General features: G+C 32.7%; 4 protein-coding genes across 5 annotated transcripts; 1 reads left to right on the plus strand and 3 right to left on the minus strand.

The window, feature by feature from the left end:
- Window positions 1738–3689, minus strand: LOC109361596 (probable receptor-like protein kinase At1g11050). Its single transcript, XM_019607097.1, has one exon. The coding sequence runs from the start codon at window positions 3608–3610 to the stop codon at window positions 1739–1741; it is 1872 nt and encodes a 623-aa protein (XP_019462642.1). The 5' UTR covers window positions 3611–3689; the 3' UTR covers window position 1738.
- Window positions 6166–8229, minus strand: LOC109363028 (glutelin type-A 2-like). Its single transcript, XM_019609189.1, has 3 exons — window positions 8020–8229; window positions 6642–7368; window positions 6166–6492 (listed from the first exon to the last, which is right to left on the minus strand). Exons 1-3 carry the CDS (start codon window positions 8213–8215, stop codon window positions 6357–6359), a joined length of 1059 nt encoding a protein of 352 aa, XP_019464734.1. The 5' UTR covers window positions 8216–8229; the 3' UTR covers window positions 6166–6356.
- On the minus strand, window positions 7148–14928 carry LOC109363029 (probable 3-hydroxyisobutyrate dehydrogenase-like 3, mitochondrial). Its single transcript, XM_019609191.1, has 2 exons — window positions 13937–14928; window positions 7148–7164 (listed from the first exon to the last, which is right to left on the minus strand). Exon 1 carries the CDS (start codon window positions 14866–14868, stop codon window positions 13951–13953), a length of 918 nt encoding a protein of 305 aa, XP_019464736.1. The 5' UTR covers window positions 14869–14928; the 3' UTR covers window positions 7148–7164; window positions 13937–13950.
- LOC109362917 (phosphatidylinositol 4-phosphate 5-kinase 8-like) lies at window positions 19034–26881 on the plus strand. Of its 2 annotated transcripts, none has more exons than XM_019609008.1 (10): window positions 19034–19232; window positions 20420–20583; window positions 20689–21762; window positions 22069–22236; window positions 22801–22966; window positions 23583–23693; window positions 23774–23961; window positions 24812–24966; window positions 25589–25754; window positions 26519–26881. In XM_019609008.1, exons 2-10 carry the CDS (start codon window positions 20567–20569, stop codon window positions 26799–26801), a joined length of 2328 nt encoding a protein of 775 aa, XP_019464553.1. In that variant the 5' UTR covers window positions 19034–19232; window positions 20420–20566; the 3' UTR covers window positions 26802–26881. The 2 variants fall into 2 exon arrangements, with proteins under 2 accessions (XP_019464553.1, XP_019464554.1); XM_019609009.1 differs by having other exon boundaries at window positions 20701–21762.

The following is a 27611-nucleotide window of genomic DNA, read 5'->3' on the forward strand; positions in this document are numbered from 1 at the left end:
ACATACTTATGATTAGAAATAATGATAGAAAATGAAAGGTTTGAAATATAACCTAGAAGAAGTAAGAGAACAATAATTGTTAGAGAGTATAGACGTGATTATATGGTATATATATTGGAGGATAATCCATCAATCTCCAATAAGTTTTTTTTGGATGTTGATTTGTGATGAGAAGCCATAAATGACGAGATAGACTATCTAGAGTCTAACAAGAAACAAACTATATTATCTCAATTCACTATGAAAGTTGAGATGATAGCATTAACAACAGGTAATGAAGAAACAAGTTAGCTGAGAAGTTTGCTTGTAGAGATTTCTCTATGGGAAAAACATACATCAGTTGTGTTGATCCATTGTGATAGTACCGCGGCTATTGCAAAAAAAAATTGAGAACCGCTTTCATAACAGTAAGAAGCGACAAATACGTCGTAAGCACAACACCATTAGAGAATTACTCTCTACATAAGTTGTTAGAGGAGTAGATCATGTACGCATTGAGAATAACTTAGCAGATCATTTGACGAAAAGACTAGTTAGATAGAAAGTTCATAATACTTCTAAGAGTATGGGACTATTGCCATTAGAACGAGGATCACTCATGATGGTAACCCGACCTAACTGACTGGAGATCCCAAGAAATGGGTTCAATGGTAAATAACAAGTTGTGAAGTGATATGAGAATGAACATGCTATAAAATTATGAGCAGCATGATTCCTGTAGCATATGAAGGGTGAGTTAAAACTCTTAATGAGATACTCCAATTGGAGTGGAGTACCTAGGCTATAGGAGTACTCTTGATAGACTCACCTATGTGAATGTGGAAGTGGATACCGCTTCATATGAAATTTTGGGGCATAAATTTTTAGAGCGTTCACTATATTGAGATAAACGTGCATGACCTTTAACGCACGGGCTTTACGTAATACACCTTTGATTGGGTGTGGTTTGACGTTGGAGATAGAGTTCAAGACTACGAGTCACTCTAGTAAAATCTGGATCTTACTCACTATGCAAAGGTTCAAGTCGCATGACACCTTTGTTTATGCACAATCTTATTGAGACCACAAATATTCTCGAAAATCATTTTTTAATTTCAAGTGGGGATTGTTGGAACATGGTTTGTTGAAAACCATGAGTGAGAACTTTTGGGTGTGAATCATAAAAAACACTCAAGTCCCACATAAGAGAGTTTTGAAAAAAAAATAAAAAATAACTCTAAAGTCCCACATTGGAACTAAAGTCCCACGTTGGAAAAACTAGGAACATGGAAAAAATCTCTAAGTTATAAATAGAAGCATTCTCCCTTCATATTTTCTTGCCCAAAGTTGAATGTGCTTTCATTCAATTTTTTCTTTCTCCCTAATATTTTTCGCCGATTACAGTGCAGTAAGAATTCGATAACAGAGATCTGCTGTTTTATTCTGCTGGGGACGGCGTAGTTGATAGTCTACTTGCACAAAGAGAGTGATCTGGTCGTCACTCAGCCACTACTCTTAATAAGTGACATACTTATGTCTATTCTGGACATGATAGGGATTTTACTTGTTTTTTATGTTATTAGGGTCTCTCTTTTGTTGTTTCCTTTCGTGTATGAGGATGCTCATGGGATCATTATCCTAGAATGATGTGCTTTAATTATCTATTGACCAACAATAAATTATTATTGTTATTTATGATCAAATAATATAAATACGTTGTTACATAATTCCATTCAATAATTTTTTAATAAACTTTCCTTTACATATTCACATAGAAATCAGCAATGGAGTACATATTATGCCCAAGAGCCATAGGCCTATCTGGAATGGGTGGAACCTCAATATCCCCTTCTAACATCTTCAAAGCATCCAACATTGTTGGTCTTGAATCAACAACCACATGAGAAGAAAGAATTCCAACTAGCAAAAATCTCTCTAATATGTTTCTATTAGCATTTCCATCTTCCAAGATAGAAGCATCAAAAGCTTCTTCTAACTTTCCAGATTTCATCAATGACCAAACCCAATCTGTGATCAAGAAAGCAGGTGTTCCAGATGAAGAAATTTCAAGAGCTTTTCTTCCACACACTATCTCCAAAATAACCACACCAAAGCTATAAACATCACACTTTTCACTAAGTTGACCATAAAGTGCATATTCTGGTGCTAGATATCCATGAGTTCCAGCAAGTCTAGTATTTAGCTGAGACCTACTTTCACTGCATTGTTTGGCTAGTCCAAAATCTGCAACTTTTGCTCTCATACCTTCATCAAGCAGTATATTGGTAGCTTTTATGTCTCTATGATAAATAGCAGGTTTAACTCCAAAGTGCAAATAAACCAACCCATTTGCAACATCCAAGATTATGTTTTTTCTTTGAGGCCAAGTCAGTGATAATTTCTTTGCTTTTGTATTGTCCTTTGGTGGAAAAAGATGGTCTTCAAGGCTTCCATTAGGCATATAATCATAAACAAGATAAGTTCTTGTTTTGTACTCTGGATTATCATTCTCATCAACCACACAACACCCTCTTAGGGGCACAAGATTCCTGTGCTTCAAGTTGCTAATGATCTCCACCTCGCGGTAGAACTCAGCATGTCCTTGAGAATCAGATTCTTCAATCCTTTTAACTGCAACAACTGTGCCATCAGATATAATGCCCTTATAAACTACCCCAAACCCACCTCTACCAATAAAGTTTTGTGGTGAAAATTTGTTTGTGGCCTTGTCAAGGTCCTCAAGCTTGAACCAAATTGACCCTGAATTTGGTTTTGGTTTCAACCTCCTTGGTTCCTCTGAATCAGCATAGAATCCAAAGTTTTCAGTACATTTTTTCCTCCTAACCCACCTTGTGTACCAAAAATACAAACCTAACAAAATGATTACTAGGAATGCAACTAATGTTCCAGTTAATTCAAATATAAGGGCATGATGGCCCTTTCTTTTGGTACCCTCTTCTGAATTAAGTGGCAACTCTAAACTACAAGTCATAACACCTTTGCTTTCAGGCCCAAACTCATTCACAACTCCAGCAGAATAAAGTATTATGAAGTAAAAACAATCTTTGGAATGTGAAGCATTACCATCAATGGCATTCAATGTCTGCAGCACCTTGAGCCCTTCATTCACACATGCATCACAATTAGAAGAAACACTAAGGTCTGGTTTACATGCAGTGTCAAATGGTGGTGTAGGACCAAGCTTGCTTAGCCAATCTTGCTCGGTTTGAATATGAGCACAAATGTTTGGAGTGATAACAAACTGAAGTGGATCAAAGCAAGTGGACACAAGATTATTGGGAAGTGAGAGGGAATTAAGCTTGGACTGGAACTCTTGAAGGCATGAGGTGGAGCTAGAAAGGTTAGGGAGTTGAAAAAGAGAGTTCTTCTTAAGATTTTGTGAAAGTGCTATGCCAAAGAGGGATAAAAGAGTTTGGCAACAAAAACTATTCTGTGTTTGGTTTTGTGATGCTAAGGGTTGGAAGTTGTGGCAACTAGAGGAGTTCCAAGGCACTGTTAGCACATAATTCATGTCCACTGGACATATATTGTTGGTTGGAGAGGTTGTTGCTGAGGTTGGAATTGGAACTAGGACAAAGATCAGAAGCATAAACATAGTCACAGACTTCATGTTTTGGCTGTTTATGCTGTTTTGGAGCTTGATATAATGCTCTATTTATACTTAGAAACATTTTTATTTGGATGACCAAGTTGGTCGTAGCTGTATACAAGGGGGCAAGGATCTTCTATCCCAAAAATATCCTATCCTCATGTCCCTAACCAATAATATTTTTTAAAATAATATAAAATATTAATTTCTGTTTTTTATAAAAAAAATCTCAATTAAATAACACATTTTAATTGGTTTGGTACATCATTGGGGACACGAATGAGCACACGAGATCTGCCTCCTATGCAAGGGATTAAACAACCAAGTCTTTAATCCCTTCTATGTAATGATATACATAGTACATCTTAAATCCATATAAAAGGTGAGGAATGTGTTAGACAATAGATAGCCGATATAAAACTTTGTCGAATCTGTAAGATATGGAGTTGAATACAATAAATAATAATTTATTATTTAAAACCAATAAAAATATGTTATATAAATTTTAAAAAATTAAATATTTATTATTTTTTCTTTATTATCATTGAACATATTTTGAAATAAGAAATCATTGTTGGAATCAAGGGGCATGGAAATATATATTTTTCCTTTCTCAACCGTGCCAATTAAGGCCTGGTCAAGTCACAGTCTTCAAAGTTTGAGTCATTGTGAGTAATATAAAAATGATTTCAACCAAAACGGAAGAAGTAATTTTCCATTGATTTTTAAAACCAACGATGACTGAGTGGAATACTGATGTCTGATTCTGTAGTGTTAGTTGCCCTGCAACACACGCAGTTGACTTTGTCTCAAGTGACAGCTAATGAACAAAAGAGAAGACTTTATCAAAAGTCTTCGACTACAGTCTCTATGAAAATTGTAGAACGGGGGAGCATAGACTAAAAAATACTATTATTTTGTTGGGTTTATTCAAGTGTGAAGTCCCACATTGGATATGTAGGGAGGAGTGAAAGGGTTTATAATAAGGAAAGACTCATGGAACTAATGCCTTAAGGTTTTGGTTCAAGACGTGGTGTCTCACTTGTGACTCTTCACTCTTCCCATACCCATGTAACAATGGAACTCCCCGGTGGTCGGAGGCTCCCCGGTCGCAGTCTAGGTCCAACATATTTTATGATTTAACAGTTTAAAAATGAGATACCGGAATGTAAGTACAGAATAAATTTATAAGTTTTTAAATTATTTAATTTGTAAGTTTTTAAATTATTTAATTTAAAAATAAATAAAAACCTACACTTTTAAAAAAAAAATGGTCTACAGAGGATTGTGCACTGAATATCAAATCATGGACTATCCAACGACATCAATAATGGATCATGCCACATCAAACTACAATAGATGATTTCTACATTTAATGCCCAAAAAATAATCAAGAAGTTGAAGTAGAAGGTGACCAGTGGTGATGAGAAAGAAAAGCAATTAACAATGGTCTTCTATCCAAAACTATCTTCTTGCGAATTTATAAATATAAAAGTAATTAAAACTAGCTAGGTAAGAAATTTATTGAATTAAAGTTATTTGGTAAAATTAGTGATGAACTAATTAGCATTAGTTAATGGGATAATTGGATATTATAGTAAATTTCTTAGGGTATTCGAATGTTGTCAACACTTTGTTTATCCTATTGTACAGCTTCACAATCTGAATAGATTTGACATGAAAATCATGGTTCTTAAGCTCCTGTAATGCATCAAAATCATATTTGTCATTGTCATTCGAGTAAAAATTCAAAGGCTTCTTAATAAACAAATTAATGAAAGAGTATAACTAAGTTAGAAACTACGCGATCAAAATGATTAGGATAAAGATACAAGTTTAGAGTTCTGAAATGAAATTAGAGTTAGATGAGATTTTGTTTGGTGACATTAATAATATGGGATTTCAAACTTCAGCTTTTGGATTAGCTTCTTTATATTAAAGTGGTGTATTTAATTAACTAATTAAAAAATGCATTATTTTTAAGAAATTAGGTTGACCTCCCTTTATGTTTTTCACTAAATTATATTTGTCACGCTTTTTTTTTTTTAAATTTAGGAATAGCTTTTAGTATAATGTTCCCTTCGTTGACCTTAGACCAAAACTTAGCTATTTTTCTTATAATGTTTGGTCTAAATTCACAGTTTTACCTAAGATTAATGTGTAAGTAGGTGAGATCAAAGTAACCACAATCATAAACAATATTTTCGATCTTACATATTATTTTATAATTTATTACAATTTTTCATGAGATAAGAATAATATCTATTTGTTCTAAAAAATTCTAAACATTATTCTTATTCGAGTCTCATAACCTACCTCATTCTTAACCAAACATATATATTTTCATTATATCTCCTCGTTCTTATTTAAGAACAAAATTCATAAAATAAAAATGACACAATGAAGAATATAGTAGAAATATTTTTATTATACTAAAAACAACCTTAAACCTTACAAACAACAATTGGGTTGCTCTTAACTCACGTTTACACCAAAAAAATATCCAATAATTAATTTGGATGGTTAATATAATCAATTATCCAGAATGAGAAAAAATACATAAAAAGATTAAATATAAAATAAACAAAGGAATACATTAAAAGCAAACTCATATTACATTACACGACTATAAATCCAAATTCCAATTACAGAATAATTAAAGGAAACTTATATAAACGATATTATAGCACCCCAATATTCAGCATAAAAGGGTACTTATACATACATATATATATGAAGTGAAATTAAATAGCGGAGGGAATGAGATTTAATTTGTAGTATCCTTAAACTTGGACAAGAAAAGCTTTAGAAATTCTGAATCCACATTGAGAGCTGTTTCTATCACAACCGGTGATAAAACACCCCAAATGGATGCCCTTCCACCCAACTCTTCAATCATAGGCCTGCAAAGAAATATACAATTTTTCTATTAGTATTTTTATTATGTTATACTTTCAAATACAAATAATTTATAATATAATTATATCTCATGTAGCACTACTTAGTTTTTATATGGATCGACATTATATTGTTAAAAGTCACAAAAACTTACTTTGTAGTTCTTACAATAGAGTAACTCTCCAACCCTGCTTTCCCAGCAATTTGAGCAACCACATAGAATTGTGGTACCACAATTAATTGACCAGCCTCAACTTCAGTATTCAATATATTCTCTCCATTCAAGCCCACAATTTCAATCTTGCCACTACCTCTAGCAATGTACATCAATTGGGCCACAACATTAGATGGATATGCTGGTGCCTTAATAGCATTAGCTTCAAGTGTAACTCTAATCACACTTAACCCAACTTCCCCAAGAAAAGGGAAAGTAGCCTCAGTTAAGGTTGTGATTAATGTACCATTTTTCACAACATTATGTATATTTGGCCCATCAACATTAAAAACTAACTCTTTGGTGTGCTCTATTTGAGGCTTTGGCATGGACTTATCTTTTGTTAGCTTCACCATCATAGGCTCAGTTTGGCTTTTTGTGAGCTTATGTACCTCTTCTTGGGTCAAATTATAGGCCTTGCTTGTTAGTTCATTAGAGATGCCTCTTATAAGTCCTTGAAGTCCTGTTGGAAAGAAATAACTGATTTCACCAGGAATAAGAGCCTTTGTAGTTTCACCAAGAAAAATGATTATAATATCTGTGTCTCCATTGTTGAACCACCATGAGAAACTTGCAAGAGGTACTGGTATAATATCTCCCTTCTCAAGCTTCACAACTACCTCTTTTCCACTATTCAGGGTTACTAGTCCAGCTACACCACCATTGCCTACATCATGTGCCATACAATTAAGGAAATTTGAGTCTATGTATATATATATAAAACAAGGGTATAAGAAAGTTATTATCCTATTAATTCAGATTACATTATGAAATAAGTATATATATAGAATACAAAAAACAATCAATATTTTCTTTTGTTGGGGGAGTATTAACATTTTTTTTTTTGCATCTTTAAGCTTCAAACCTATACCAATAAAGAATAAGGTGTTGGTCTAATAGTCTAAGGTCCTGCTATATCTTAGATGATCAAAATGTTAAAGGTTCAATTTTTAGTAGAGAGACTTGCTGGAATGGACAGTCACGTGCTCCGAAATGATTAGTTCCTTATTCAAAAGGGTGAGAGGAGACCTTTGATTAGTTCCTTATTCTGAGTTGAGTTTTGAATGAGAAGAAAAAGAAATATAAGACTTGAGAGTCATGAAATAAATTGGTGAAATAACTATGAAGACTTAAATTTCCATTCGTTTTCTCTCAAAACTCAACTTGCAAATAGAGTTATTTATGAGTTGAATTTTGGAGGATAAAGAACAAATGAGAAGACTATATAGTCATGAAATATATTTATAAAATGACTCTAAAATTTTCATTTTCCTTCTAATGCTCTACTCACAATTAAAGATAGGCATAGGGCACTAACCTTGAAGAACAATACCCAATTTGGAAGCATCTGCATAATGAGGAAGAGCGAAGCCCTGAGGATGCAGCACAAGCCTACCAGCACACAAGTTGTTCTTAGCTAACAGTGGCATTTGAGAACTTGTCCAATTGTAGTATCCTCCACCTTCTCCTTCCAATAGTGTTTCTGCTGTCTTTGGTGTTAAGTCCAATGCCATTGTTTTCTTTTCACATTAAGTCATTTCAAATAATTTAGCTAGGAACAAGATCAATCACTTGTGTTATTAGATTATCATCAACGAGTTTTTTAAATATTTTAAATGTGTATTGTTTTCCATGTTTACTTGTTAACAAAAGGATGTAAAATTAACTCTTCTGTTTTTTATGTTGAACCTTCTTCATTATGTTTTTCACTTTTTTGGTTTCCCACAAATATCATCGCATTAGAGACAATCATGTCCGAACCGAAAATATCCACAAGTATATGGACTAACTCTCCAGCGGATATTTTTTTCATCCACAAACCTCAAACTTGAACCTAAAACCTTCACTTGAACCACACTAGTTGGTTTATGTTTTTTTTCTTTTCACTTTGATGCTATTTATTAATAATTCATTAAACTATTATAATAGCATCAGCATCTCATGCAAATGAGATTCATCTTCTGTCAACAAAAAAAACATTTTATTATAATTTTATTTTATAAAACTAATATATTAATATTTATGTGTGTCGATTTAAGTGGGTATGACAAGAAATGAGACACAAATTAGGGATAAAGATATATATTGGATCTCATGATGATATTTATTTTTTTCCTTTGTGACTTGTCTACGTCTGCATTCATGTGCGTGTTTTTTTTTATGGGCATGTAAATTTGTGCATGAAAGCATTACGCAGACAACCTAGTACCTTGACTTTTACATAGTACTGATTCTTAGAAATGTGAAATTTTGTTAGGTTTCGTACACATGAAAAGGCCAATTGTGTTGTTCACAATTCTATTAGCATGCATAAGCAAAAAAAATTAAAATGTAGAAATTATAGGTGCCAATAAATTTTTAAAACTAAAAAACACAACAACAAAAAAAGATCAACTGAAAATGAGATCATAAAACTGAAAATTAAAAGTGATTTTAAGAAGTACCTTTGACGACCCCTTTTTCCTTTATGAGTATCGGATATAGAAAGAGGAAGCAAAAAATTGATAAAAGAAGATAGGGGAAAATATGTGCATGAAGCTTAAAAGACTAGAAAGCAACGCACACAGAGACATAGGGGCGAGAGGGGTATTTATATTATTTTAAATGACATATACGGTCCTTACATTTTATTTGACTATGTTATTAGTAGTCATTACAAAGTAGAACTCTATTGATTTTGTTTTTTTAACATGGGAGAGAAATCAAATCTAAAACTCATATTACTGACCTAAACAAGACTTTGAAGTTTGAACAATTATTTTCAGTGACCAAAATAGTTTAAGAGTGTTTAACATCATTAGTTTATGTTTAACTATCATTAACTTTTGAGTGTAATATCTATGTATTGTTAGTATAAATATTTATACATAGATTCTTCACCATTTATTAATATTATATTTCTTAAAGTGCCAATGAATATTAAACATGAATAATACATTGATAATGTTAAAAATTATATATAAAATTACATACATTTTTTCTAAATCTAAATAATACAAATGAACGAGGGTAATATATTTTTTTTTTACGAGTATCAAAACATATTAAAGCCTTATTATTATATCCAATATTGTTTATACATTTAAATGAGTTGGCTTCACGAGACTCATCACTTGATGAAGACATTATCTCACCGCTTATAATTTTTAGCAAGATTCTCACACTAACAAGGAATTCAGATTCATGTAATTTGAGATACAAGAGGAATATGTATTAACGGAATAAGCTATTGATTTTCTTTTTTCCTTTCGTAAACCAGTTTTATTGGTTTAATTCTATCTAGTTGAAGATAAAGGTCCTTATCACATCTTTCTAAGGCACAGTGTACTATTTAAGGTTTAAGGTTTGGTGTAACAATCCAAATTTTACTAACAATTTCTAATTAAATGGCATTTTCATTAGTAATTTTTGTCTGCATTTTCTATTTGATGATCGATTAACAGCAATATAATTAATCGATTAACTGTTAGTTGTTTTTAGTTTGTTAATTATAATATTGTTTTCGTTAATCGATTAACAATATAATTAATTGATTAACTGGTTTGTTGTTAGTTAGGCAACGTAGTATATAAATGGTCCCTTAGTTACCGTAATTCAATTCAATAAGAAATATTCAATAAATAATTGAAAATAAACACATACTAACAAACATAATGAGTGAGTAAGCATGAGACAGGTCCAAGCGGGTTGTGTTTATCTCATACTCAATCATAAATATTGACTAAATCTAAATTTTAAACCTGAACTCAACTCTAGATTTGATGAGACTCAATCCTATTTGGGTCCAACCATGATCAGACTAAGCCGAATGAGCAAGTAGGGTCGAGTCCGACTCACTCACAAGTAAGAGTATCATCTCCTCTCATAAGTAAATAACTAATCTTTTTCGAATGTGTGATTATCTCTTCTAACAAGTATCGCTCAAAAATTCTTATTTATACAGAATTTTGGCTTTGTGAGCCCGCTTAGCTCAAAGGTTAATATAGTAATACACTAATACCACTAGATCAAACTAAAAAACGTTTGAGTCTTCCGGATCCTTTCTCTGTGCCACTCTATTTTTAGGAGAAAGCAAATTTTATTTCCTTCCTACCTCGATTACTTTAGGTGAAAATAATTTTGTTGTATCGGTATCATCCTCCCTTGAAACTCATAAAATTATTGGTATTTCCCCTTACTTTTTGTTGAAGAGATAAAAAATTTACATTAGAAAACATCTATCAATATTTTTTTAGACCTAGCTATCATACGAATTATATACAAATATTGATCATCAACTTAATTTTATTGTCATGCCGATATTTAATTTTGTATTTAACGTTATACTTATAGATATTATCATCATGTCCTATATTTTTTGACATTATTCTTATCAGATATTCCTATGGGATGCTGTCATTGATGTAATAGTAAGAGGTAACAAAACCGTTTAGAACAAAGTGGCTCCATCATATGATGTGCATGTACTGTTCGTTTATGAATAATAAAACGAGTTAAGTAAAAGTTTATATACAAATACTACATTATTTATTATTTATTTATATTACTTTTTGAAAAATCAATGAATTAAATATGAATGATGAATGATACGATGAAAATATATCAAACTCATATATTGTTTGTATATATATCCTTTTCTCTAATAAGACGGTGGCTATTCATTATTCATGCAGAAAATGAGAGCCAATTAATATAGGCTAGATCTTTGCATTAAAAGATGTGGTTGGATGAATCATATGGACATATACATAGCGTGATATTCGATTCTAATGTCATTTTCAATAAAAAAAGAAAATAATATTGGATGTAGAAAGATTTTTATAAACTGTGAAAAAGAAATTCACTTGCTCAAAAAAAGGAGTGGTGTTTGAAAGCGATGGATTGTTGTGTTAAGGTAGTGGACAAACACGATGTCGTCGTCTACTTTTTGGGTACACATTACTAAACTGATCGTTTTAAAAAGAGAGCACTATGTTTGGAAAGTCCTAATATACTGTGATAAAGTATATTTATAGCTATGTAACAAAGTCAAATATGTATGCTGTATGCAACATACACAAATACACATGGATGCATAAATGGTTAATTTTATTTTTCATTTTTTAGAGCATAAAGAAATCCATACTACAATTACAATAAGCTGTGGAGTTTGTAAATCAGCACGGGGAACAGAGGAGTGTCATGAATAGTAGGTGATCACATGCATTTCAGAAGGGTGAAAGCAACAACTTCAGTGCTTAGAATGAATTACGGAGTGTGTTTGCTTTTTCTATAGGATTGTCCTTGTTTGCTTCTCAAGACATAATTTTGGCAAGCACTTGTAATTTATGGTTCACTTTAAGCATTCCCCTTTCATTGCTTGAAATAGATATGAAGAATGTTGCAAGAACCTATTTTCTATTCTATTATTACAATATATATAAGCTGAGGCAGGAAATGTGGAGATGCCATGCCAACTTTTTGGAATGTTGATCAGCTGTCTCAAGTTGGTATCTATAACTTTATCTCGCTCAATGAAATAATGTCACATCATTTAAAAGTGTGCGCTGATCTCAACTTGGGTCTATGTGAGTTGAACTTTTAAATGATGTAACACTACCTTATTGGGCGAGATGCCGGGACATGGTTAGGGATATCAACATGGGAGCTTTCTTCAATTGCCACATCAGTCATATTTGATGATCCAGAGCTCCTCATGCAATACCTTTTCTGTTCAGCAATCTTGCAATTTTCCCATTAACTCATTAAATTTTCATTCACCTTGAAGAATTATAATTTTCCCACCACCTCATTTAGCGCCATGTGTGTTGAAAGAGAGCATTCCAGACAGAGAAGAAATTGTAGAACAGAAAAACCCAAAAGTTGGAAATCTTTGAGAAGCTCAAGGATGTCGAGCACTTCAGAATAAAGCTATTGACATGAAAACCCCATACACATTACAAGGGTGAATTGAAGGCCAAATGAAGGGGGAATTACTTTGGTCATGTTTTTATGAGTTTGCAGAATATTCAGTTAATGGCTACTTTAACAGGATCTTTTTCATGCTTGGTACATTCACTACATTATCAATTTACCTTTGGCTGGTTAGAGCAATGTCCAAGATGCATGTTTTAGAAGTAAAATGAATTGATTGTTTAGCATTGGTGGCAGATGCAATCATGAACCTGCTAAGTTAGATTGCAAGGCGCGCCTTAAAAATAACAGTGATTGATATGTGAATATCTAGAATGTTTTTCTTGCTGCATTGATTTCAATGTCTATTTACACTTTATCATGCTAGAGCTGTTGATGTATATGCATCCACATTCTTCAAACCATGGTTTGTCCAATGAAAAACATGCTGCTTTTAATAGAATTTCCAGACAATGTAATACAGGCTTGATAACACTAACAGCAAACCTGCTTAAGGCCAATCAAAAATCACATGCAAATTTGCATCTACTTCAAGAAATTAAATTTGAGTGGCTATGCTAACAGTGTAAAGATTATACACAGTCACTATATCATTCACCATTCATTTATATTACTTTTAATTAAAAGTTAATGATGAATGAAAATGAAGGGTGAATGATACAAGTGATAATGTAAAATGTCTTATCCCGTTAGTGCATACATCTTTTACTTAGGAATGACAACAGAGCGGATGAGGTCCGATTTGTACATATCCAAACCCGAAATTAAAAACCCGAACCCAAACTCAACGGGATTAAAAATAAAGATATTATCCTCGAACTCGATAAAAAACCCAAAAATAATAAATGTACTAAGGAAAGTATGATATTATTTTTATTTCATTTTTATCTAGCATTTCTTTTTTCCCATGTATTATTTTATTTTTACATTCGAAGAGTCAATAATATGTAAAGAAAAATTAGAAATTAAAAACAATGGGTATATGATAGACTTTCGATTTTAAATTGAATTACATTATTTCGGGATGGGTTCGGGGTAGGGTTTTTGCTCTACCAAACCCGAACCCGAAAATTAAACTCAGGTAAAACCTGAACTCAATCAAATCGAATTTTCCCTGTTAAACTCGGGTTGGGTTCAAGCAGATATCCCCTTGTTCAGTTTTCGTAATCCCTACTTTTACTACACCATCAACATAGCTCCTTAACATTTTATCACATTAAATATTTGGCAACTTTGACATCTCATATAAACTGATATATACAGAACAAGGATTAGATAACAAATATTAAAATTAAATTCCTAACTTGAACATTATAACTTACTTACTAAGAGAATCTCAAGTTCCATTGATCCTGTCTATAACAGAGATAATACCTTGAGTGCCAAGTTTGCCATCTCCATTAGCCACCATACTTGAAAAAAGCTGCTTACACAATGCAGCACCAGGCAACACAAAAACCTCCCCATCCTCCACAACATCCACTCCCATTCCCAAATCCTTCACCTGATACTCTGCGAAACCACCGGGTCGAAAATCCCTCTTTATCATCCTCTCCCCAAACAACTCCAAAGCCTTAGAACCAGCAGCACCATCTCTAATTGCACCCATGAACTGCTCCAAATCCAACCCTGCTTTCTTAGCAAACACCAACCCTTCACTCAACCCAACCAAATTCGATCCAATCACGATCTGATTCGCAATCTTACTAGTCTGCCCACACCCCGCAGAACCCACATAGTTAACTTTACCTAAAACCCTAAACAACGGTTCTAGCCATTTTACAACAACAGGTTCCCCTGCCGCAAAAATGGCCAGGTTCCCGTCTTTGACGCCAATATCGCCACCAGAGACAGGAGCATCGACAGACCAGCAGCCTTTGGACCTCGCCAGGGAGAATATCTCCCTGGCCAGGTCCGGATGGCTGCTGGTGTTGTCAATTATGACGGAATTGGGGTTAAGGCCCGAAACGATGCCGTTCGGGCCTGTGTAGACGGAGCGGACGTCGGAGGGGTGGGAGAGCATAGTGAAAACGACGTCGGATGATTGGGCGAGTTGGGATGGGGAGTTGGAGAAGTGAGCGCCTTGGGATTGGAGAGAGAGGGAGTTAGGGTGGGATGGGTTGCGAGCGTAGATGGTGAGAGAGTAGCCGGCGGAGATGAGGCGGGAGGCCATGGCGAAGCCCATGACGCCGATGCCGATCCACCCGATTCGGGTTTCAGAGGATGTGATGGGATTTGGGTATGGTGTTCCCATGTTTCTGGTGAGAAAATAGTTGTTTGCTCAAGGTACTTACCAATAATGATGGCAAAACGGACAATATGTCATCTTTTAATGAAGAAAAAATATCAAATGAAATGAAACATAAGAACCTTCATAATCTTGCAACACATTTTTTGTTATTAGATAGACACCGTTAATTATTTATATTTGTTTACAATTTTGAATAATTTAAGCAGTTAAAATTACTTCTAATGGTATAACTTTATTTTCATTCATAAATCTACCTTACAAATATACCCACATTTATATTTATCTTTTGTAATATATTTTTACTCACAACTTTAAGAATGATGTTTATTTAGCTTATCGTTGTGAAATAATAATAAGAACGACTCCTCCCTAGCACTGAACTTGGGAAAAAAACATGTTTGTTTTGCAAAGAACGATTTTTTGTTACCATTGTAGGTGCTCTTAGTATGAATATATAGAACATGGTCAAAATAATAGATCTCTATTCTTATTTCACGGGCTAAACACAAGCTAAGTAGTATTCGATTCATTACATAATAGGTTGTGTGAACTGCATCAGCCCAAAAATATTTTGGAACCTTGCTCTCATTTAGCATGGTCCTCGAGAGTTCCTCTAGAACTCTATTTTTCCTCTCAAGAACTCTATTTTATTGAGGGGTACGGGCTAAACACAAACTAAACAAGTTGAATGACATTTTTATCACTACTTATAAATTACATTGCACATGAATGAAACTCTTTTTATAGTATGACTTGAACTCTTGATAATTAGACTATAAATCACTTCATATAACATGAGATATAATGTAAATGAGAGGTCAAACTCAACTTGTTGCACAATTTCTTTCATGTATGCCAAGAAATATTTACTCATAAAAAAAGACTTCAAGTAACTTGATACACATCTTTCTACCCAAAAAAACTTGATACACATCTCCTATGGATGATAAAAATGAGAAATGGAGTGGAGGAATCTATCAAGAGAATTGAATTTAGCTAGACAATGGGAACCTATAAAAAATGATCTAGATTTTAGGATAAGGAATGTATGATCAAATATTCAAAATGTTAGATTCAATTTAATGGATCAAAATTCAAGTAAGGGATTCTATGATCCAAGTGAAAGGATTAAAAGAAGCCCCCTAAACCATTTTATCTATGCCTTGCCCTGGTTGGAGAATGGACTTAGGAGGAAATGGACTTCAAATTTGGGTTTTAGGCCTAGTTGGTTGTCTTTTAAAGATGCTTTTTTTTGTGTGATATTTTTTATTTTATTGGTCTCTTTTAATTTTTAAAAATAGCCAGGACTACAATGTTCCAATCACATATGATATTATTCCTTAAGAAAGGTAATGCGTATAGCAACTTTTTTTGAAACTATTAGTGGATCACTAGATCAAATTATTGGCTAAAGTTATTAGTTAATTATATTAAATATACTTTTGTTAGCGTTTCCCCTAATCAAAGTATTCAGTTGTGGCATAATAAGATGCTTGATGCTATATGCTGTTGAAATGTAGCTTTTTGACAAAGAAAAGTGTTTATGCTTGATAACTTTCTGAATCAGAAAGCAATGAGTTAATACAGATAATATATGTTGTTGTGAAAAGCTATTCACACACGATTAAACACTTAATTTTTCTAATAATCTCGATTCTAACGTGACTTGTTGTTTGAGGCACTAACTTAATCTATTTAAAAGTACTACGTGGTTTGTTCCAATATAGGTCTTGGTAGTAACCCCACTTCCAATCCATCCCTTTTTCAAGAATATTTGTTCATGCACTTTATTCTCCGTGCACAAATTTCTAATATTATTTCTTATACTAATTGAACCTTCCTATGATAATTCAAATTAAAAGGTATTGCATCTCAGTCTTTTTTGGCATTTTAGATGGATTGAATGACATTTTGAGTTGAATTATTTTTTAAACTAGAAGTTTATACGTATTAAGTAATGTATAATTAAGCTTCACAGTTAATGAAGATTCATAAAAATATTTATAAATTACCTATTAATGATATCCTTGCACCAATACCAAAACTCACTACTACAGTGTTATATAATTTATATAACTTTTATTTGAGTTTAAATTTAATTCATCATCAAATATTTTTTATTCATTCTATCATTTTCACACAATAGGTTTTGTAGTGTATTTTTTGGGCAAATGATGGAGTAAAAAAGAAATGAAGATACCATTTTTATGTTAGTAGACCAACCTAAAAGTTATCAAATTTATTTTACAACATTGATGTCCATCTCCCTTCCCCCTAATTACTTGATAGAAATTTAATGACAGAATCCATTCTCAAAACAATGATTATCTCCAGTATGGCATAATGAACTTTTTTTTCAACTAGTGCCTACAAATACTTCGTGTTTGCTGGTAAATATTACATAATACTATATATTAAATTTTTATATATTTCATTTTTTAGATTTAGAATATATTTGTTGTATTCGGTGTACTTTATATTATATTTTTTTTTTGTGTTTATGATAATATTTAATTTAATGTGAGATATGTATTTAATTAATGTGTTGATTGTAATTGCTTAGGATTATATGATTTTTTTGTAAAAATTAAATAATATTAAGGACAAAATAGGAAGTGAAAATTACAGCATGATAAAAGTTATTTCAAATTTTAACTTTATATATAATATAAAAATATAGGTAATAAAAATACTATTTCATTGTTCACAAAAAATAAATAAATGTGTTACATCATATTATTTTTTTTCCCTTTGTTTTTTCATATTAGAGTGGGCTTGTGCTAAATGACAATGGGAACGTGCATGCTTGCCTAGGGATAGGGCAAAACCCCACAAACTGGGACCCAAATGTCTCGATTGATATGGGTTGAGCTTATGTATGAAAAACTATTTAAACATGTACTATATGATAAAACAATAAAAAAAGAATACAAAAATATCATCTCACACTTTTTGTCATATATTTTTTCAGTTTTATACATAATTTTATAACTATTGATTGCTTATAAGTTTAAAATATTTGCATTAATAATTATTTTTGTTCACAATAATTTTGTTATTCACACATTAATAATAATTAATAGTGAATAAAATTATAATAATGTAATTTTACATGTAATTAAACAATTCATTTTCTACAAAAAAAAATTGAAAATAATAAAGAAAGAAAAATATATATACCGACAGTATAAGAATTTTTTATAATATCGTTACATCATTCACAATTTATTTCTTATATTTTTATAAAAATAATATAAAAAATAGTAAATAATATACTGATGATGTTACACTACTCAAGAAGAATAAAAGTCGAAATCGTGACATATATACAAGTATAAAATTAAAAAAAGAAAAGGGAGAATAGTGGGGGCAGTAGTGGCTTTGGTGGAAGGGAGAATCAGCTTCGGGTAGGGTACCCTTTATTCCTTTCTTTGACAGACACGCTGTTGTCACCGCCAGGCATTAAGTACACCTAATGGACATAGATTATACTATTTTTAGGTAAAGTTGAGTATATAATAAGTACAAAATGCCATAATTAGTGAATAAACCAAAAAGAATTCGTCACATTTTGCCAGATTCCTCTTTGCATGGCATAGACAACCAAACTACCAATCAAACCGTAGTTAGTCCCTACTAGTTAACACTTAAAAGGGAATATATAGGTCATAAACGTAAATACTTCAAAGTTCAAACAAACACACGTGTGGCTGTCTAGTACATGTGTTTGAACGGGACACAAATATGATTTTTATTTAGAAAAGAGGCTCTTTGTACTTTGTAGTATTTTAATCCATTACATTTAAGTTGGAGTACTAATTAAGTGTTAGTCAAATGTATTATGCCTCACTAAATTCCTATGTCGAAAACTGATACTTGTTGAAAGGGACAACCACGAAAAAAAAAACATACAACTTTAACGGGTAAAAATTCTATTTTTTCCTCAATTATTCCCCCTCTAGTGCAAAATACTAATCACTAACCTTTTATGGTACAGATAGATGTTTAAGCAAAAATTTCTCCGGACAATATTTTTAGAGTGTATTATTTATATATAATCAACTTAATAGTTAGTATATGATGAATAATGATTAAATTTGACTGATATCTCTGTATACACGTGAATGCATGGTACAGAACAATGTATAAGGTGCAAGAGTTGTCAAATAAAGTTGAGTGGTGGGGCAGTTGTCGACTAGAGAGTTAAATAAAGACAGGTAGAGAGAAGGGTATCGTTGAGCTAATGTTTGAAACATCTTTGAACAGAGTTTAACTTTCTTCTGAGGGATTTATTCTGGGTTTCAGTTTTGCTTCATATTACAGCATACTACTAATTGGCCTTCAATCCATTATTCCATTCATTCAAGGTAAGTTCATGACTTCTTATGTCAATTTCTGTTTCAAATTTTATATAAGTGTTGTGTGGACTCATAACATTAATAAGAGATTCTTTTTATGGATGCCCTTTGATTGAACTAACCCAGTTAGCATTTCTAGAAGAGTTTGGTTTTATTACTCATTTTATGCTGATAAGCGTTAATAAACATGGAAATGAGGTTACTAAAATTATGTATCATCTATCAGAAAACAAACTTGTGTTAGACCAAGGTTTTAAAGTTCAACCTGCGGGTTAAGATCCTCTCCAGCAGTACTGAAATATGAGGGGAAAAAGAAAGTTTGTTAATTTTTAACATTATTTTATTAAAAAATAATGAAAATATGGACGTTAAAAAATTCTCTGTAGCACTTGTAAGTATCTGCACACCAGTATTGGACTCTCTAGGTGCAGGAGTGGAGAGGATCTCTATTCAACCCATGGTATCAAACCCACTTATTGAGGTTTCTCATCTTAAGACCATTGGATGCAAATCTCCTTCATTGTTTATGCTTCATAACTCTTAACAAATGGTGTTATTAGAACCAATGGTTTGACAAATATGATTAGCAAAAGAAGACAGTTGTTGGTGGAACCATGTGTGGGATCTTTTGTGTTAAAGCAGCTAAGCAGCTTATTCCTGTATACATGATGTACAATGACAATACAAATACCTCTTATGTAAATACAATTTTTTTTGAAATCAAATTGGTGGGTAGAAAATGTTTCTTTTTTTTCTCTTTCTGATTATGGTGTTAATTTCACTCTTTTGATACAACAACAACCAAACCTTTATCCCACTAATTGGGGTCAGCTACATTCTTCAAACGACGCCATAATACTCTATCATATATCATGTCCATTTAACAAAGGTCTAAGTCTTTCTTTATCGTTCCCCTATGGTTTTTCCCAAACCACCTAAGGCGCGATTTTATCATCTTTTCTCTACTTTGATAGGTATACATAAATATTTCATGGATTGTCACTGACTCACAGCTCTAGCAAGAATAAGCATACATTTTCACAAGTAAATCTTAAAGGTTTCCGTAAATATATCAGCGGTGCTCGCATCGACCTTTTATCTGATTTAGAAAGAAACAACTTTTAGATTTCATTATTGCATGATTTTTTTCTTGTGTTGCATTTTGAGGTTCGTTATGATCATTGTATATGTTACAGAGTTCACTGTGGGGCACAATAGTGTCGTCAAGTTGGTAAAGGCAGAGATGAATTTCCTTATCACACCAGTGAGCCACAAGTTCAACATTTGTAAATAAATGGCATCTCTTGGAGTTATCCTAATAGATTATTGAAAGGCTGCAATTCATGGAGGACAGCGGAAGGTAATATCCATAGAAATTCGCTCATCGTCTTGTGTTATGTATTTTATCTTTTTTTGACTATAACTGTTCTGTTTTGTATGAATGTACTATGATTTAAATATTTAATGTAAATTATAGCTCTGAAGAGAAGTCCTTTTCAAATGGCGATGTCTACATCGGTGAGATCAAGGCCAAACTGCCCCATGGCAAGGGAAAGTACACGTGGTCCGATGGAACAGCATATGCGGGTGATTGGGAAGATGGGAAAATGACAGGGAAAGGAGTGATTATATGGCCATCAGGAGCAAAATATGAGGGTGAATTCTCTGGTGGTTACCTTCATGGTTACGGCACCTTTACAGAATATACCGGTTGTGTTTATAGAGGCAGCTGGAGGATGAATGCTCATCACGGGATTGGACGGAAGGACTATTCTAATTCAGATAGTTATGAAGGTTTATGGAGAGAAGGGATTCGTGAAGGATGCGGAAGGTATTCTTGGAGTAACGGAAATACGTATGTTGGGAATTGGAAAAGTGGGAAAATAGATGGGAGAGGGGTTATGAAGAGGGCTAATGGTGACATCTTTGATGGTTGTTGGGTTAATGGTCTTAAGCATGGATCCGGAGTTTATCGATTTGCCGATGGGGGGCTTTATATTGGAACGTGGAGTAAGGGCCTAAAGGATGGGAAAGGGACATTCTATCCTTCCGGTAGTAAATATCCATCTCTAAGAAAATGGTGCAGCATTAAAGGCCATTATAGTGGTCTACCATTGAATGCAGAGACACATATGGATCCAAAATCAAGTGTTAGGCGTAGCTTTAGTGAAAAGATTTCATTCAGTAGTAGATCAAAAAGTTCGCGTAAAATATCTCTAAGGACCTCATCGTTAGATGCAGATTGGAGCCTACGAGATCCTGCAGGAGGTTGCATATGTCATGATTCCTCATCCGCTGAATCACAGACCCTTGATGAAGGTCAATCTGAGGTCTCTGGTACAAGTACTTTGGTTTATGAAAGAGAATATATGCAAGGAGTTCTAATTATGGAGAGAACTAGGACATATTCAGATTCATCACCTAAAAAAAAAAGGCAAAATAAGTTTAGTGTGAAGCCAGTGATGAAGAGTTCACTAATGGATATTTTCGGAGGCCGCCGAAGCTATTATCTGAAGCTTAATTTGCAGCTTGGCATCAGGTAACGTATTTGGTCTATTGTCACCTTCTAAAACATTTTGTTGCTGTAAAATTTGATATAGTTAATTATCATTTCCAGTTTTTAATATCACATTTCTTTCCACTGCTGTTTTTGACTAATTAGTTTACTAACAAATAAAAAAAGCAAAGTACATTCTGAAAAAAATATTCATCTTGTCGGCATTATAGTTAAGGGGTTAGGATGGTGTGAGTGTGTGTTTTAAATCATCTTTAAAGTGGCTTAATCCATTTGGTATTTATGTTTAATGTTAAGTTTTAATTTGAACAAATTTGGATGAAATCCCAGGTATACTGTTGGAAAAATTACACCAGTGCCTGCACGTGAAGTTCGGTCATCTGATTTTGGAGAACGAGCTAGGATAAGGATGTACTTCCCTAAGGAGGGTTCACAGAGAACTCCTCCACATTGTTCTATAGACTTCTACTGGAAAGATTATTGCCCTATGGTGTTCAGGTATTTATTAACTATATGCAAACATGCGTCATAATGGAAGAGTTGTATCATGAGCACCATGCATAGGAATCTTTTCCACATGGCTAATGTATCATTCTTTTGTCTTAAAGTTTTAAGATATGAAAGCATTATCTCCTCTCTTTTATGATTGAGTTTAGATTACCACCATTGGTGTATCATAATTTATTGAAGTGGCAACACAAAATGAAAACCTTATGAAGAGTTTCAAAGTAGTGAATCAATGTTGTTGAAGTTTATTCCAATCCTTTTCCTTATCAGAATATGTCCAATTTTAAATGTGACCATAGTCATTGTCAGAGTAATATGCATTAATTGTTGATAATGTGAATATAAGATTACATTGGCATAATAAAGTGCTTAGTCAGGTTATGGTTAGCAACACGTGCTCTTTCGTGATATATTTATTGGTAGAATCTAACAACCACAGATTTCCAAACTAACTCTTCATACATTTAATGATATTGGAGTCAAGCACATTTTACGTTTATAGTATCTTTATTATTTCTTAGTTCATTGCTTAATCACACAAACATATTTTTCCAGGAATTTGAGAGAGATGTTCAAATTAGATGCTGCAGAGTACATGATGTCCATTTGTGGCGACTGTGGTCTGAGGGACATATCTTCACCTGGAAAAAGTGGTAGCATCTTCTATCTTTCTCAAGACGATAGGTTTGTGATAAAGACACTGAAAAAATCTGAACTAAAGGTTGGTAGTTTCCACTTGTTTTTTGCTTAGTGGGCCAAGAGACATTTTTGCACTAATTATTGTGTTGAATTCATCAACTGGTAGGAGTTTGACCGCTTAAGACTTCTGCAACTGGATAAATAAGCAGATTAGATTATATATAGACTAAAGAGTGGTAAAACACAATTCCGCTGATGCCTGCTATCTTGATCGCATATCTACCAATAATACCTGGTAGTACCACTAATATGATATATAAAAACAAAGTTCATGAAATTCTATGTCAAAGTTGTTAACTAAGGCCTCTTTGGATGGGGTTTCTCAGGAGAGAAGTGCTTTTTATTTTCAATAAAATAGCACTTTTAGACCAAAGTAGATGATTGGTTGCATTCCCATCTCTCATAGTCCATATATACCAATAGTTCTTCTAGTGCCACTGATCTAATGGCAATTTTTATAGACAAAGTTCATTAAATTCAATGGCAAGATGGCTGTTTAAGACCACATTTAGATGTGTTTTTCTAGAGAAAAATGTTTTTGTGTTAAAAATCACTCATTTACCAAGTTAAATGATAACTACAAACTTCATGATTATGCACATGCACTTATGCAGTAAGTGATGTTTATCTTCATGTAGGTTCTGCTCAATATGCTTCCTAAATACTACAGTCATGTAGGAAAGTATGAGAATACTCTTATTACAAAGTTCTTCGGGGTCCACCGAATAACACTACGAGGTGGGAAAAAGGTAACTCCTAATATCTATCTCTACCTTCTTCCTCCTTACTTGGTAATTGGTTTAACTAAAAATAATTCCTTGTCCATCAGGTGCGCTTTGTGGTAATGGGGAATATGTTTTGCACAGAACTGCATATCCACCGTCGTTTTGATCTGAAAGGATCTTCTCATGGAAGATGCACAGACAAAGATAAAATTAATAGCCATACAACATTGAAAGATCTTGATCTAAAATATGTCTTTCAAATGGATATAAAATTGCGAGAATCACTACTCAAGTAAGTTTCTATTTTATGAAGCCACTTCTGTTATACACTTATACTTACTAATATGCAATGTATTTTACTGTATAATCAAGGAGTACCTGTTGCAAATTTCAAGAATATAACAGTGTTTTATTCTATAAAACATAATATATCGCCTATTTCATGGTGGATTAACAATACTGGTCCAATATTGATCATTGTTGTAATAGAATCTTACCCTTAAAAGTTAAAACCATAGGTCATGAAACTACTTTGCATGTAATTCTGAATTGTCACTATTTCAACTCCACATAAATTGAAATAGATGGTCTTTTAAAGTAGTAGAGATATATTGGATTATCTCTATCTTTAATCAAGCTCTTTGTTAGATCCTGCTGCTGTTACATCTAGTGATCACAGTGTCTGGTTGACTTTGAAGGGAAGAACTTCTAAAGTCATAAATTTTTACATCTCATTATGTTTTAAAAATGAAAAGATTAACATAGAAGTTCACATTAGTATCCAAAAACCATTATACGTCCGTCTTAGAGGTGATGCATTTCCCTGGGTGATAAAATTTGTAAGAAATAATCATCAAAGATGCAACTTGCTTCCGTGAATTTTATTTAGGATGGTCAAATTTACAATTCATATTTAAGAATGACTAACTGGAACTCAGCTACTTGTATAAATATCGAATAGTGGAGCCCCTCTTGGTTATGATTGATTACTTTCATACTTGGCATGTGATAGTACTGAGTTGTGACTAATAGCCTGAGTATATATCCACTAAAATGTATCATAACAATTGCATTCAATTTCTCATTGATTGAAGGGTTAGTAAGATATTCTAGTTATGATCAAAATTGTTTTTCTGGTGCAGCCAAATTTCTCTTGACTGCAAATTCTTGGAGTCCCGGCACATAATTGATTACAGCCTTCTGTTAGGATTACATTTTAGAGCTCCAGAGAATCTGAAGGCCTTAGCTGAACTTCCTGGATCAATGCAGCGTCAGGATAGCATACCTTTTGGAGATGGTAAATATTCCTCTGATGCCAGTTATTTATAACGTGATTCGGAAAATTTCTTTCAAAAGTTATTGTATTTTTCATATACATAATTTAAATGAAAATATTTAAGTTCACATTTATGGTATAAAATCTACAGATGTTAAATATGACATTTAGATCACAAGGAATGTTTTGCAGTAAACAAATTGCTGTTATATCGAGAAGTGATGTATCTTAGTCAAAAATGGATGAAAGGGTTCTAGCAATGAAGTTAAGCTAATTTGACATAAATCATACACTCATGATTATCATTTTGGTTTTGTGCCCTAAGAATTCAAGAAGACACATGGCATTCATCAAAATATTTTGCAAAATGGGCGGTAGCAAAGTTTATTTCAGTAACTCATTTATATGTGGGAAAAAAGGATTAACTGCTTCTCTTTGCACCCAAATACGTACTAATGATAAATGATTACAGCATGCTTTCTATGGATTTCTTCTCATCTTTTGTAATAATTTTTTCTTAACTTGTCTCATTGATTCTATCTGCGACTCTGCGAGTGTGAATTCTGGCATATGCAAGTTCACATTTACGCCTCAGTATTTTTCTTACTATTGAGTACTTTTTCATTTGCTTTGCTTACATTAGATGTCAAACAAGGGGATCAATTGATTATTCCTAAAGGATTGCTATTAGTTGCCCATGAACCCAACTTTGTGAACACTGCACCTGGACCCCACATTAGAGGGCATACATTGAGGGCATACTCCATAGGTGACAGGGAAGTTGATCTTTTGCTTCCTGGTACTGCAAGGTATCTTCTACTAAACTAGAAATTATTTTTTGGGGGGGATGAGTTAAATTTTTTAAAGCGGTTCGAAAGTTTGAAACTTTATATCATAAAATTATGAGTATAATTTGAAGGGTGCATTAAATTAGTTTCCCTTGATATGCACCTAAGTATCAGAAGTAGAAAAGTATAAATTTATATCTGGCTAACATTTATGTCTTAGCAAGAGAAGCATTCACAGTAATACTTTGAATGCCACAAGCTTCAGGTCATGTTGAGCATACCATAGGCTGTTTATTTCATTAAGCATTTATGAGCTTGTTTCCTATGGGATGTTCAACATTTTACTTTTTATATGGGATGTTCAACATGCATATAGTTTTGACCTATATATACACTATACTATAGTCTGCTGAGATTTGATACTGTCAGAATTGAAAGATGAATTATGAAATGCATCAAGCATTTGAGTGCTATAAATGCCTGTTCTGAATATATTCCACAAGGCATTGATTCTATTTACAACTTTATTCAAATTGATAATAGAAAGTATTATTTTTTTGTTGTGCATTCTGTTTCTTCCACTGTAATTCATGTCACACTCATTAACAATCTAAGCAAAAATTATTACCTCTTTGTGTTGGATTGTAAATTTGTAATACATAATATGTCTAAATACAAATTTGTTATATATATAATTTGTTCTCAATTTTTCTTCTAAAATGAATAAAATTATCCTCTCTTATAAAAACCCATCTAATTGAATGTATCCTCATTTGATTACTTAGGTTGAGAGTGCAATTAGGAGTAAACATGCCAGCTCAAGCTATTAGCAAAGTTCATGAGGATAAAGTGGATGCATCAGAAGTTGAGCTTTTTGAGGTTTATGATGTGGTTCTCTACATGGGCATAATTGATATATTGCAAGAATACAATATGAAAAAGAAAATTGAGAATGCATGCAAATCACTGAAATTTGACCCCCACACTATATCAGTAGTAGAACCTAAGATATATGCTCAACGTTTTATCAATTTCTTGGATAAAGAGGTTTTCCCACACAATGCCTGAATATGTATAACAATGTAAGTAATTGTTACACTGGAAGAGTGTTTTATTTTATCAGCTTAGTTTTCAAATTCTTTTATTTATTTGTATTCTATCTAAAATTAATATCATCTATTAATATCATAAAGATTCAACTAAGCTTTACAGGTTGTGATTCGTTCTTGACAGTGGTTAATTAGATTGGTGTATAAGGCCATTGCATTGCATTGCTTCTGTAATTAAGACATGATCTTGTTGTAAGGGCTTGATACCTTTAACAAATTTTGATTATCGGGAAAAAGGTAATGAAGTGAAATATTAATAACAATTGATATTTGCTTAAACAGAGTTTATGATTTATGTTCTAATAAAAACTATAAAATTGTTAGAATATTCAATCTACCAAAAAAATCATTAGCATTCATTTCCATGATGGATAAAATCCCGCCTTTGACTTGTCAGAATTTAGGCTAGTCCGACCCGACTCTTATTGTTAAAAAGACTCAAAATGTCAATCCGACCCATATTTGGCAGGATTGACAGACCAGCGAGCTAACTCGTTTTTTTTCTTTCCAAAAATACACATTAAGGTTTATAGACAAAAATAAATAATTCACATGCCTCATAAATGTATTTTAAAACAAAAATCACAAACAAAAGACACAATCTCATAATAACATATCGCCTTAGTTCAAAACTTATAATTCTAAACAATAAATCAACATAGTCTTAAACTTTTAGACTCCTAGTTCACAATAAAAATTTTAACTTCTAAGTTTTACAAAATGTATAAGAATCAAAACTATTATATTATAAATCAGTCACATAAAGTAT

Source organism: Lupinus angustifolius, chromosome LG12, assembly GCF_001865875.1.
Source record: "Lupinus angustifolius cultivar Tanjil chromosome LG12, LupAngTanjil_v1.0, whole genome shotgun sequence".
Taxonomy (NCBI): Eukaryota; Viridiplantae; Streptophyta; class Magnoliopsida; order Fabales; family Fabaceae; genus Lupinus; species Lupinus angustifolius.

Coding starts and splice junctions, on each gene's coding strand:
- LOC109363028 (XM_019609189.1), bottom strand. CDS start 8,215: ATGGCATTGGACTTAACACCAAAGACAGCAGAAACACTATTGGAAGGA. Junction 7,369..8,019: donor ATTGGGTATTGTTCTTCAAG/GTTAGTGCCCTA, acceptor CACATGATGTAG/GCAATGGTGGTGTAGCTGGA. Junction 6,493..6,641: donor TCTATTGTAAGAACTACAAA/GTAAGTTTTTGT, acceptor ATTTCTTTGCAG/GCCTATGATTGAAGAGTTGG.
- LOC109363029 (XM_019609191.1), bottom strand. CDS start 14,868: ATGGGAACACCATACCCAAATCCCATCACATCCTCTGAAACCCGAATC.
- LOC109362917 (XM_019609008.1), top strand. Junction 21,763..22,068: donor AATTTGCAGCTTGGCATCAG/GTAACGTATTTG, acceptor ATGAAATCCCAG/GTATACTGTTGGAAAAATTA. Junction 25,755..26,518: donor TTGCTTCCTGGTACTGCAAG/GTATCTTCTACT, acceptor TTGATTACTTAG/GTTGAGAGTGCAATTAGGAG.
- LOC109361596 (XM_019607097.1), bottom strand. CDS start 3,610: ATGAAGTCTGTGACTATGTTTATGCTTCTGATCTTTGTCCTAGTTCCA.